The sequence below is a fragment of the Eschscholzia californica genome, unplaced genomic scaffold (assembly GCF_041429995.1).
Source record: "Eschscholzia californica isolate CP2 unplaced genomic scaffold, dmEscCali1.0.p SCAF_1, whole genome shotgun sequence".
NCBI lineage: Eukaryota > Viridiplantae > Streptophyta > Magnoliopsida > Ranunculales > Papaveraceae > Eschscholzia > Eschscholzia californica.
In genome coordinates, this window is record NW_028238198.1 from 67,780,707 (window position 1) to 67,792,965 (window position 12,259).

At 35.8% G+C, this 12,259-nt stretch overlaps 2 protein-coding genes across 2 annotated transcripts in view; one reads left to right on the forward strand and one right to left on the reverse strand.

Moving 5' to 3' along the window:
* LOC147568540 (PRA1 family protein B1-like) overlaps nt 1-3,201 on the reverse strand; it is a 47,289-nt gene extending 44,088 nt beyond the window's left edge. The window contains exon 1 of the mRNA XM_086654960.1: nt 3,087-3,201. The gene's annotated coding sequence lies outside the window, so the exon portion shown is untranslated. The remainder of the gene's footprint in view (nt 1-3,086) is intronic.
* A 2,757-nt stretch (nt 3,202-5,958) lies between these two features.
* On the forward strand, nt 5,959-11,749 carry LOC147568544 (uncharacterized). The gene is made up of 9 exons (XM_086654961.1): nt 5,959-6,280; nt 6,952-7,155; nt 8,419-8,495; nt 9,358-9,411; nt 9,977-10,234; nt 10,337-10,399; nt 10,731-10,799; nt 10,889-10,934; nt 11,391-11,749. Exons 1-9 carry the CDS (start codon nt 6,247-6,249, stop codon nt 11,450-11,452), a joined length of 867 nt encoding a protein of 288 aa, XP_086511087.1. The 5' UTR covers nt 5,959-6,246; the 3' UTR covers nt 11,453-11,749.
* The last annotated feature ends 510 nt before the right edge of the window (nt 11,750-12,259 follow it).

The window sequence follows — 12,259 nt, forward strand, 5'->3', positions numbered from 1 at the left end:
TCAAAATTAAATTGTCGTTAGAATTGTTAGGAAGACGGATTCGAAAATCCTAGGTTCCCTTTTTCTGAATACCGATTTATTTCTTTATTTATTTTTGAGTTTTATATTTTATTTTTATTTTACCACCATCAAACCATTTTTAAATCTCAATAGTTTTAAGGTTAGAATTTAGTTTAACTTAGTCTTTGAGGAACGAACCGGTCTTACCGGAACTATTACTTGACGCCCGTATACTTGCGGGTGAAGACCTTTTAGGGTAACCTTTTAGGCCCATCAATACTCCATCACCATCCATCATCTTATATCCCGAGAATGAAGACATAAGATTAAAGAATGAAGAATGTCAAAAGCAAGTATGCAATGAAAAGTTGATTGCAAGAATAGAGTTGTGTGTGTTGTATTTTGTTTTGGTTGATTGTATTTGTGTTATGAAAAAAAAAACTGAAAAAAAGTGATGTGGAAAAAAAAACAAGTGAAATAAAGTGACTTTTTATGTATGTTTGAGCATGTGTTAGCTCTTTTGTGTGAGTGATGTGATTGTATATATGTGTTGGTGTTTTTGTTCATGAATAAGTATTCGAAGCAAGAAACAAATGTTGAGATGCTTAAGAGGTTCTACCATAATGAAGAGGTCAAAATTCTCGGGAATCCACCATCATCATCCATATCTAGTATCCGCTAAACTTTAGAAGGCATTTTTAGAGGGTAGAATGGGTGAGAAGAGCGAGTGAGCTTCCCCACTCTATTTAGTGGCTAATTCCTTTTCGAAGATCATTTGTTCCAAATGTTATCCTCACCCCTTTTTATGTGTTGAGTCCTAGTTAAGTGATCACACTCACACATACGAGCGAACCATTCTTGAGTGATTTCATTTTTGGAGTGTATGTCCGTGAGGCCGAAGTCGAGGCGAAATGTACTAACTTGGGAATCAAGGTTTTGTGACTTCGGAACATAGATGTGCTTATTATGGTATGACACTTGCATTTTAGGGTAAGATCATTAGTGAAGGGGTCTTTAGCTTTTACAAGAGCTTATTTACTTGATTCATTATGTGTTGACATGCTTAAACCCTTTACTATATCAATCATGCTTATCTACGATTTGGATTTTGGACCCTTGTGTATTTGAAACCATGATATTTGTGGGTGTCATCTATGGAACCCTCACGAGACCACACTCGTCCACTAGGACAACCTAGGGGTTTAACGGCTTGTTGCACATGCTAAATGCAACCGGGATTCCTCCGAAAGTAAGTTAGGTTTTTCTTTTATTTTGTTTTGCTCGAGGACTAGCAAAATCTAAGTTTGGGGATGTTTGATGGGTCATGAAAATGCCCCATCTGAGTCGTTTAATTTAGCCGAGTTAGTTCTTTTCGAGCCTTTATTATAATAAAATGGTTGGTTTTCTTGATTAGGTGTGTTTTGCGGAGTTAGGTGTGAAAATGGTTAAAAATGAGAAAAAGATACACGGAGGGTATTTTGGTCATTTGGAGTCAAGGGTATTCTGGGAAATTTGGACAAGGTCAATGACGAGTGAAAAGTAGAGTCCGAGACGAGCTCGTAGGAGAAAACGGAAGTCAATTCGGAGTCCGGAAGAGTGAGATATGCATAGTCAAAGTTGGAGTCAAACAATGTAGACTGGTGGGACACTTTCGGGCACCATTCTGGCTGGTGGGATAATAGCAGGTGACGTGGCACAAACCGGACAGCAGCATGTGGTCCCTCTTTTCACTTTTAAGCCCTTCGAAAATTACTTTTATACCCCTCCTTTTTGTCTCACTTTATGTTCAACCATAAGAAATCATTTCTTGAGTAGAAAGCAACCCTAACTTCCTATTTTAACCCTCTTTCTCCCATTTTCTCCCAATTAACTCCTAAAACCCTAGCCATCGACCCATCTATAAATAAATCTCTACCTCTTTCATTTCTCTTTAGACTTGCAAACCCTCTCAATCCCTCTTCTCTATTCCCTTACCTTCTCTTTCTCTACTTTTCTTTCTCTAACCCTAAAATCATCCTCTCAATCCCCTCTTACCTATTTCTTTCTCCAACCTAACCCATTTTTTCCATTCTTTATCCATCTTTCTCTACTACTACTTCCTCTCTACCACTATTATTAATAGTCATCTCCTTCTTTCTTCCATATTCTTCTATCATCTGTATCCCCTTTCATCTCTTCTTTCCAACTTCTTTCTATATCTAATTTCTTCCTTCTCTTTCTTTTTCTTATTTGGGTGGCAATAAAATAGCTATCACTTGGATTTCTTGGAGTAAAATTCTTGAGCACAAATGGAGCAAATCTTGGATAAAATGGAGATACATGGGAATATGGATTTTGAACATTCTTGGTGATTTCTTTCCATTAATTTCTTAGTACTTTCGTTTATTTTACAATGTCAATGAATGTTACTCTAGATTCCATGTATAGTTAATTTAGTCATCTAAGGTTGTGAATGAAACCCATTTTGGATCTTTATAATACTTGTTCTTGATTAATTAAATCCCTTGATGTGCTTTAATGTCTATTGATTGTTTATCTATATGGATTGAATTTTCTTTCCATTACTCATGCCTCATAATTAGATATTTCATACTTTCGTTAAGTTGTTAGATGGAGTATGCTTTTTAGATGATGAATAATAGTTAAGTGATCTGAATCTTTATAAGGAAGACAATTAGAATTAGTGATTATAAAATTGTTTTATCTAGAAAACATCATCCGGAATCCAAATAGTTCATTATATTGGATCCCGAGTAAATACAAAAGAGATTTAAGTAATTAAGTGCTTGTTTATAAAGTGAAATTATGCGGTGGATTTTATAACCTTAGATATCTTCTCACCTCTTTCTTAGATAGTTTAGTTAGTTTTATTTGTTTTCTTATTTCTTACCAATCAATCATCAAACTTATAAAGTGGGGTGTGTGTGCTAGTCTAAGTTAGCTATTGACATTTTAATTATTGGTCAAACTCGCCTTTAATATCCGAAGTTGCCTACCTATCCCTTGGGACGATTTCCCGATTTAAAAATTATACTATAACTTGACCCCGTATACTTGCGGGAATAGACCTATTTTGGGTCTATCACCTGTCCCCCGGGTGTATCCCCTGTGGGAGGCGTGCTTTAATTCTCGAAGGTTTTAGGTTTTCAACCTTTTTCCCCAGAAAATTTTCTTTCTTGCCTAAAACACCCACTTACAGTCGCATCACTGTTTACTATTATGCCTCTTTTATTCTTCGCGCACCCACGGATTGGAATAGTCTGATGACATTCAGATTTAGTTTGATCTATGTTGGGATTGAATAACACGGATTTAAGCCAGTCCAAAAGACTGCCCTGGTCTGTGGGCCTCAGATAGACTAAGAGCAAAAAAGGCGTACAGAGAGTGCCAAGAGAAGGATGAATTAAGAGAAAAAAAGACGGGATGTCTTCAGAGGCACCTATTTTTTAAACAAATTGCTTAATTGTCTTAAAAGGTGAGACTAACGAAGGTTTTCCCCATATTGTAGGAGACAAATTTTGCCCAATCTATCATGGTTGCTGTATAAATGCGTGTCTTCAAATCTCAAAAATATTGTACACAATCGTGAGTTCTTATGTGTTCATTTGTGATTTGTGATATGTAACTGTTTGAGTATTATTATGACTCGTCGACGAGGGGTGGAGAAAAATATTGGAGGATACAGACCATCTCTTTTACTTGAACCTATGCACAACCCAACTAAAAGATGAATAGAGCCTTGCCCACTAAGTTCAACGGGGCGCCTTTAATTGGGTGGCCTCGTGTATAATCAATTGGAGATTACCCATGTAACCAAAAATGCGCATAAAGCGTGACTATTTAGCTTAGGTTGAAACTTCTTTGCGCCTGCATCTGGGTGTTCTACACATTCCCCATCTCTTCACTAGGTCACAAGGTTAGGAAGAAACACAACGGCTAGATAGATTATCTATAGGCAAACCTAAACTACTAAACTAGTCCAGAAAAAGGCGACCAATCCCTCACTCTTGATGTAGTTTTTTTTTTGTTGAAGGATCACTCTCGATGTAGTTGGTCGTCTTCTTTTATTTTTCTCTTAGAGAGGTTAAGGAAATACATGCTCTAAGTCACTGGACCTGTATCAACAAAAAAAAAGTCATTACACCAGGTGATATACTCTTCCAAGAACAGTAACGGAGATATACTCTTCCAAGAAGGCCGAGTAATAAACCCTAAATCGCCTCTCGACAGTGAAGCTCAAGCGCTTCTTGCGGCCAGTGTTAGAGTGGTGGAATTAGGGTTCAAAAAAGTGGTATTTGAAGGGGACTCAACAACTGTCGTAGAAGCAGCAACGAACGAAGATGATTACACCCCGTGGTGCATCCCAACCATACTAAAGATCGGAGCACAGGTGGCGCAACTGGAGCGAGTGGATTTTATATCGGTGCCCCAAGCCCCCAACTGGAGCGAGTGTATTTTAAATCGGTGCCTCGTGATGCTAACACGTTAGCAAACAACTTGGCACAATCATCTTTACAACCTTAGCCTTCCATTGTATTCGTGTTAAGTCCCTCCCTTAATGGGACTTTTTTTTGTTCAACTTCATTGATGTAATCTCAGGGGGGGGGGTATTGGATTGGGACTTTCGTGGACATTTGAGAGTCCGCGAAAGTCCGAGGCATTCAAATCCAGACATTTGAGAGTCCACGAAAGTCTGAGGCATTCAAATCCAGACATTTGAGAGTCCACGAAAGTCTGAGACATTCAAATCCAGACATTTGAGAGTCTATGAAAGTCCGAGGCATTCGATTGTCTTCCAAAATGTCCCAGACTTTGGTGGACTTCATAGTTTGATTGATTTTGTGAAGGATTTGGGACAAATTTGGAAGCCAAAATGTCTTTCAAAAAACAAGAGACATTTGAAGTCCATCATGTGATCAAACAACAATAATAATATTAAAATAATAAATGTCTACCAAATGTCCACAAATATCCGCAGATGTCTACGAAAGTCGAACAATATATATTTGAAATGTTAGTATAAATATATTATTTCATGTGATGAAACAATAATAATATTATAAATAATAAATGTCTACCAAATGTCCACAAATATTCACAGATGTCTACGAAAGTTGAAAAAAATATATATTTGAAATGTTAGTATATATTTTTGGTGATTAAACAATAATATCAAATATATTATTTTATGTGATTAAACGATAATAATAATATTAAAATAATAAATGTCTACCAAATGTCCACAAATGTCCACAAATTTTCGCATATGTCTACGAAAGTCGAAAAAAATATATATTTGAAATGTTAGTATAAATATATTATTTCATGTGATTAAACATTAATAATAATTTTAAAATAATAAATGTCTACTAAATGTCCACCAATGTACACAAATATTCACAGATGTCTACGAAAGTCGAAAAATATATATTTGAAATGTTAGAATAAATATATTATTTCATGTGATTAAACATTAATAATAATAATAATATTAAAATAATAAATGTCTACCAAATGTCCACCAATGTCCACAAATATTCACAGATGTCTACGAAAGTCGAAAAATATATATTTGAAATGTTAGTATAAATATATTATTTCATGTGATTAAACAATAATAATAATATTAAAATACTAAATGTCTATTCCCAGGACATTTTGTCTATGGATCAAATGTCTTGAAATGTCTATAAAGACATTTTGTCTACAAACTCAATGTCTTGAAAATGTCTATGAAGACATGTTGTCTATAAAAAGTCATCTGAAATGTCTTGAAATGTCTACGGAACATTTTGTCTATGAAAGTCTGTGAAAGTCCCAATCCACTACCCCCTCAGTTTGCCGTTAGTGCCCTTTTAGTGTAGTTTATTTTCCAAAAAAAAAAAGTCACCGGACTAGGCTCGACTCTCGAGTATGGGTGTGAAGTGGGTCTCTTGTATTTCCATACAGGTAGGATATTTGGTGAAGGCCCATAGGAAGGCTCTAAACCAAGGTTAGATAAACAAAAGCGGATCCAGACACGGTTGGGTTAAAGAAGGACACGGGTCGATGAAGAAACTGGGTCCGGACAGATGCACATCCGGGTGGGGTGGGCGAAGAAACTTATGACAAGGGCGGATATTTCAGAGCCAAACTAATCAAATTCATCAAACCAACTTCATCACTTCGTTTGAGTTTTTCTCAGATCTCCCCTCTCTTTCTCTCTCTCTCTAAAACTTGTTTTCTTCCCGATCTCTCTCTCTCTCAATGGAGTCCGTAGCAGCGATTCACTCTCTTCACTGTAAGCCTCTCTCTTTTCTCTCTCTCTCCTCCAAATTGTTTCCATTTTGCTTTTGTTGATAAAATTAGAAGTCAGGCAGATAATGTGAGGTGAATTGAGCAAATTCTATATGCAAATTCTTAATTTTTGGGTTCATAACTTTAATTTTGATTTCTAAGTGGAATTGCTAGCAATTTTCAACTGCGTATCCTTCTTGTTTTTCATTTTTTCTTAGTTAATGTCGTTCTCAGTTTTTCTTCAGGTTCCATTGTCTGGAGGTACTTTAGGTATAAGTAGATCCAGTTTTTATGTCTGAAATTGATTTAGTATGTAGATTTAACATTAGATCCATCATTTTGAAATCTGAATGTTCATCTCTTTAACACTTTATATGGTTCCTCAAGTTATGCTTTTGTCTCTTCTTTCCAAGTTCAAACTTGTTAACCTATTTTTAATTGGTCCATCTTGTTCAACAAAAGCATAAACGGAGACGTGAGTACTTGTCAAAATGCAGATACCAAGCAGAGCCTATGTTTATAGAACACGTTTTATTTGGGTTCTACATTGCTACATCATGGTGTTTATATGTCTTAAGCACCTTTCATTTATTTATTTCATCTTATTTTTACGAGTCTCCATCACTAGACAAAGAAAATGTGTGTAATTTGGTTCTTTATTTTGGCAAATGACAGGTACTGTAGGTACAGTAGCACATGCAAATTCTTCGGTGGTGAAGGGTTCTCTGGTTCCTATTTGTAAATCTGGCTTAAGTAGTTCTTTATTTACCCAAGGTATGACAACAGGTGGGAGACTCATTTTATCTCCAAAAGTTAGAAGAGGCGCATTTCTGAAATGCGCAAAAGCATCAGAACCTACAGTGACACCAAAATCTGATGGTGAGTATCTTTCATTCAATCATGTAGTAATTAGTATGGTTATTCCATAATGAATGTCTGGTAAATTCGAAATTGGGTTATCTTATCGTATTATCTTCTATTCATTGTTACTAGTATCATTAGTGAAACCTAAATAGATGGCTAATATGGTCGAGTGTTTTAAATTTTTGAAGACTGGTAACGATCCAACACGACAAAAAATTAAATAGACTATCTTCCATTGTGTCTTAGAATTAAAATTTGGAATGTCACCATTTGAAAATTTATACTTCTACTTGGGTATTGAATTTCTGGTGTAGTTTGAATTGTATTTGCCTCTTAAGACTATTCAGGATCTGTGGTCATGCGCTCTTAGTGCTGGTGCTGTAATTTAAAAGAGCAAACAATTGAGTTTTAAAGATCTTGAAAATAAGTTGCTTTATCATCAATGTTAGTAAACATGGAGTCATGGACGCATGAGGTGAGGTATTACACTGGACTAGGTCACGAGTTTTAATCTTGAGGAGCATGTGTGTCAGTAAAAGACAAGAAACGAAGATATCTGAAGATTATCTTATGTAAGGTCAATTGGTAATTGTATGTAAAATTCTTTATGAGCTTAGATAGAGCATCGGTTGTGTATACTTAGTGATCGTAATTGGGGAAAGTAGAACAGCAAAACAAAAATAAAAGTTAAACAATCTTAAAACTTATAACAGTAAGAAAATCTACTTATTTTACATGGTAAAAGTTCTGACAAGTAAGATTCTGGTGATAGTGATCAGAATAAAAGAGACTGATTGGGAAAACAAGAAAAGAAAAGATAGCAGAATGAAAAAAAATATCATACTCAGAAAATCACCTCAACTCATTTCCATTAGGCAGAATGTCTGTTGTATACTTAAATGTATGTTATATACTTGTATGCATGTATTATAGTGGGTAGACCACAAATAGTTGCTTGGTTGAACATCAAAAACTCGAAACGATTTAAAAAGTTATTCAGAATTTCAAACCACTTGATAAATTTGGGAGTTTTTCTATGTGTGGAATGGTTGGCTTCTTTAGCAAATTCACTCTCATGCAGGACTAGAAGTGACTGAAATATCCTTTTGATACATATGGCTTCTACCACAGTAATCTGTTAGCTGTTGGTAGCATGTATAGCTTTTCTTGCTTGCAGTTGGTAAATGAACATTGTATGCTAATCTGTCGTAAATGAACATTGTATGCTAATCTGTGGTAAATGAACATTGTATGCTAATCCGTGGTGATCATGCACAGCTCCATCAAATGGTAGTTCGCAAGGACAACTGGAGAAGAAAAGCCTTCACAGTGCAACTTTTCCTAACGGGTTTGAAGTGAGTTTATGTGTGTAGCAGTATAAGTTGGCTTGGTGCCATATAAATTTTCTCTTATGCTTATATGCAGGAACCCTTTTTGCCCTTGTACTTAATTTTATTTTACGTTGATAAGCATTAATAGATAAAAGTATTTTTGATCTTAGCATGCAAGCTTTTTCCTCCCTCCCCACTCTACACATTTGATCTATAAACAACAAAGAATTTGATGATATCTTTAGTGATTACTGCTGCTGCTGCACATTGCAATGTATATATCACATTCAGATTCAACTTTCATTGTCCCTGCGTATCGTAGTTTCTACTTTCATTAGATTGAATGTTTAGTAACCTTTATGAGATTTACAGTGTGAGAAATAGATCTATGTAATCTATTTGGTTGCTTGAGATTACATTGTTCCAGTCTTGTGACGATTTATTTATTTTGGTTTCTAGCCAGATGCTTCATGCGAACAAATTTAAATCAGTGGTGATTTTCGTCAATATTTCCCTTATGTACGATTGAGATCATTGAACCATGTTTTTGATAACCAATACCTTGTTACTGATCACATGTTTTTGTCAATATCCTCTCTTGCTAAACATCTAATGAGTAAGAAACTTCATTGAAGCTTCTCAAAAAGAAAAGAAGAAAGTAAGGAACAACTTTCTTATCCCATTTTGAAGCGAGTGATCCTTGTTATCAGTATCTCTCTAGTGGATAATGACATATTCTTACATTTTTGGTTTGTTGCTCAATTGATCATCACAATATTTTGTTTTATTTTCTACCCATTTGTATATTTAGTTTGAATTTTCTAGTTTAAGCATTCCTATTTCATTTTTATTTCCCAATAACTTAGCATAAGTTTTTCTCTTGCAGGCACTGGTTCTTGAAGTCTGTGACGAGACAGAGATTGCAGAACTAAAACTAAAAGTACGAACATGCTCCACTTGTTCTTTATTTCATTTTTGTAGCTTTAAGAAAATTTCTGTGTTTTTTAAGGTAATGCCTTTCGGTAACAAAGTTTGATTCAAAGGGTACTTCAATTTAAATTAAAGGGAGGGGCTAAAGGCCCCCGACATAATTGCTGTAGGGCCCCGGTTTACACACAGGACCTCCTCACGATTTGTGCTTGGGGGATTACAGAAATTATGCCGGGGGACTTTAGCCCTTACCTGAATTAAATACCTTGTGGTAAAAGAGACCTGGATGTATCCATCACAAACTGGATAGCTAGGTTAAGTGATTTGAAAGGTTCAATGCAGGTTTGAGCTTTGAAAAATTCATTAAGACAATTTCAACTAGAGTTCACAAGACTCACAAAACTAACTAAAATAATACTTTACATTATGAATAGTCGCACATTATTTTATTTATAATGTTAGAATGCATACAGAAAACGTTGTTGTTCGCTTCTGTATTTCTGTTTTTAAATTGAAATCTTAAGGAAATCTAGTATCTTCATATTAAGGGCAACCATGTTATTTTGATTCACCAGGTCGGAGATTTCGAAATGAATCTGAGGCGGAACATTGGAGCCAACAAAACTCAACCTCTAATCTCGTCTTTGACACCACCGCCTGTTCCAAGTGAACCAATGATCGCTTCAGCTCCCGCACCAACACCAGCAGCACCATCAAAATCGTCTAAAGATACAAGCAATCCGTTTACAAATGTGTCTTTTGCTAAGTCGCCAAAGCTAACAGCATTAGAAGCTTCTGGAGCAAATGGTTATGTTCTTGTATCTTCTCCAACGGTAAGAATTGGTAACCAGTTAGAGTTTTTCACTTTATTTTCTATTTCTTATTATTTTGCACTTTTACCAATTTGTTTATTGTTGTGTTTCTAACTATTGTAGGTTGGTTCATTCCGAAGGGGAAGGACGCTAAAGGGAAAGAAGCAACCTCCTATCTGTAAAGAGGTAAGATGGTAATCTAATTCTTTTTTTGTAAAGATGCGAACGTGGACAAGGACCAATTCTTACAACCAACTAAATTAGGAGATATGATTCACCTATTCCATCTTCAAAAATAGTTTTGTCTAGATGTTCAACACATGCCCTAGGATCTCCGCTAATGTCATCTAAGTGTACTATTTAGTAATTTACTTCGTGCTCATATAGTTCATTTTTGCGAGGGTACCTTAGACAGAAAAAGTACTTTTACCCAAAAATGTTAATAATGAAACCTCGCGTAACTTCATGCACTTAGACTTGCGTAAATCTCACGACTGATCTTGCTTCAAATAAACAGGGTGATGTGATCAAAGAAGGGCAGGTGATAGGGTTTTTGGATCAGTTTGGCAGTGAGCTTCCAGTGAAGGTGAGACGTCTACCCTTATCTTTGGATGTAGTTGCTATAATTGACAATCGTCAGTTCTTTAAACTTCTTCCTTCGTCATGCTTATGCAGTCGGATGTGGCTGGAGAGGTCTTAAAACTACTATACAACGACGGCGGTAAGACTTTTTTTCTCCCATTAATACATCTATCTACTAGGTTTGAGTTGTTTTCATTCACAAGAGAAACTAGATCCTCATGCATATTTCACATCTCTGAGATATGCAAATAAGACGAGCCAATTTTAGCTACTGGGGTTGGGTTGGGCCAATAGTATTGCCTTGACATAATTTTCAGTCCTTATCATAAAAGCACTACAGACCAAGGAACTAAATTTCGGTCGAAATGACCGAAATATTGCCATTTCCATGCCTACCGACATTTCCATCGAAACCGAAATTTAACTATGTTTCTCTTAGCAATGCCTCGTCGAGGAAATGAATTTCGAAATAGTTTGGTCGAAATGACCGAAATATTTCCATTTCCATGCCTAACCGGAATTTCCACCCAAACCAAAATTTCATTCTTTGCTAAAGACTACTGTTTATTATTTTCTCTATACTCTGATTTTGCAGAAGCTGTGGGTTATGGAGATCCATTAATTGCAGTGCTGCCATCATTTCATGGTATTAGGTGATCTTCATCATTCCCATCTGTTTCAATGCCATTCCCATCAACCAGAGAGAGCTCCCAGTTTCGCATCTCCGAAGTTCTGAATTTATGTAGCTCTCTCTCCCTCCCCTTGTTTTTCTTTTGCTTCTTGAACATTATTTAGTAGATAGTTAGTCGAGTACAATTGCGGGAGTTATCAGATTGGATATTTTCATATTGACATCGTTTCTAACGAAGTTGTTACTTTGTTATTACTGTTATCACTGTTATCACTGTTATCGTTGTTGTCTATTAGAGTAGTTGTGAGTTGTGACTGTCAAAATAACATTATTGAAAGCACTACCTCACTCTGGTTAGAACGCAATGGGCTAGCTCTAAGCGTGCTAACATGTGGGCTGCCAGATCATAAGATCAGGATATAATTGCAGAAAAGTCGAACCCTAGAGAGACAATTTGAAATTCTAAATAAGAACCCTAGGCTTAGGTGTCGTTTGTTTTTTTCAAATTTGAAGTCTGAATTAGTTTTGTGTAGTTTTAGTTGTTTTGCACTCTTTTATCTGAAGATTTTGAAACAAGTATTCGTATCTAATGAAAGTAATTTCAGCTTATAAAACAAGTCTGCATTTGATAAAAAAAAAGTTGATTTAAGGTCCCAATTTATTAGAGAAGTAACATTGGTCTCTGTAGGGGGCATGTAAACATGTTACACCAACTCCGATAAACACTTTCTAGGTTTTGTTATCTCTATCTCCGAAAACCTATCATCGCGTTAACGCATAACGACCACTATTTATCGAATTAATCAACAAGGGTTACACTGAAGGCATTATTT

Coding starts and splice junctions, on each gene's coding strand:
- LOC147568544 (XM_086654961.1), top strand. CDS start 6,247: ATGGAGTCCGTAGCAGCGATTCACTCTCTTCACT. Junction 8,496..9,357: donor CTTTTCCTAACGGGTTTGAA/GTGAGTTTATGT, acceptor TTTCTCTTGCAG/GCACTGGTTCTTGAAGTCTG. Junction 10,400..10,730: donor AACCTCCTATCTGTAAAGAG/GTAAGATGGTAA, acceptor TCAAATAAACAG/GGTGATGTGATCAAAGAAGG.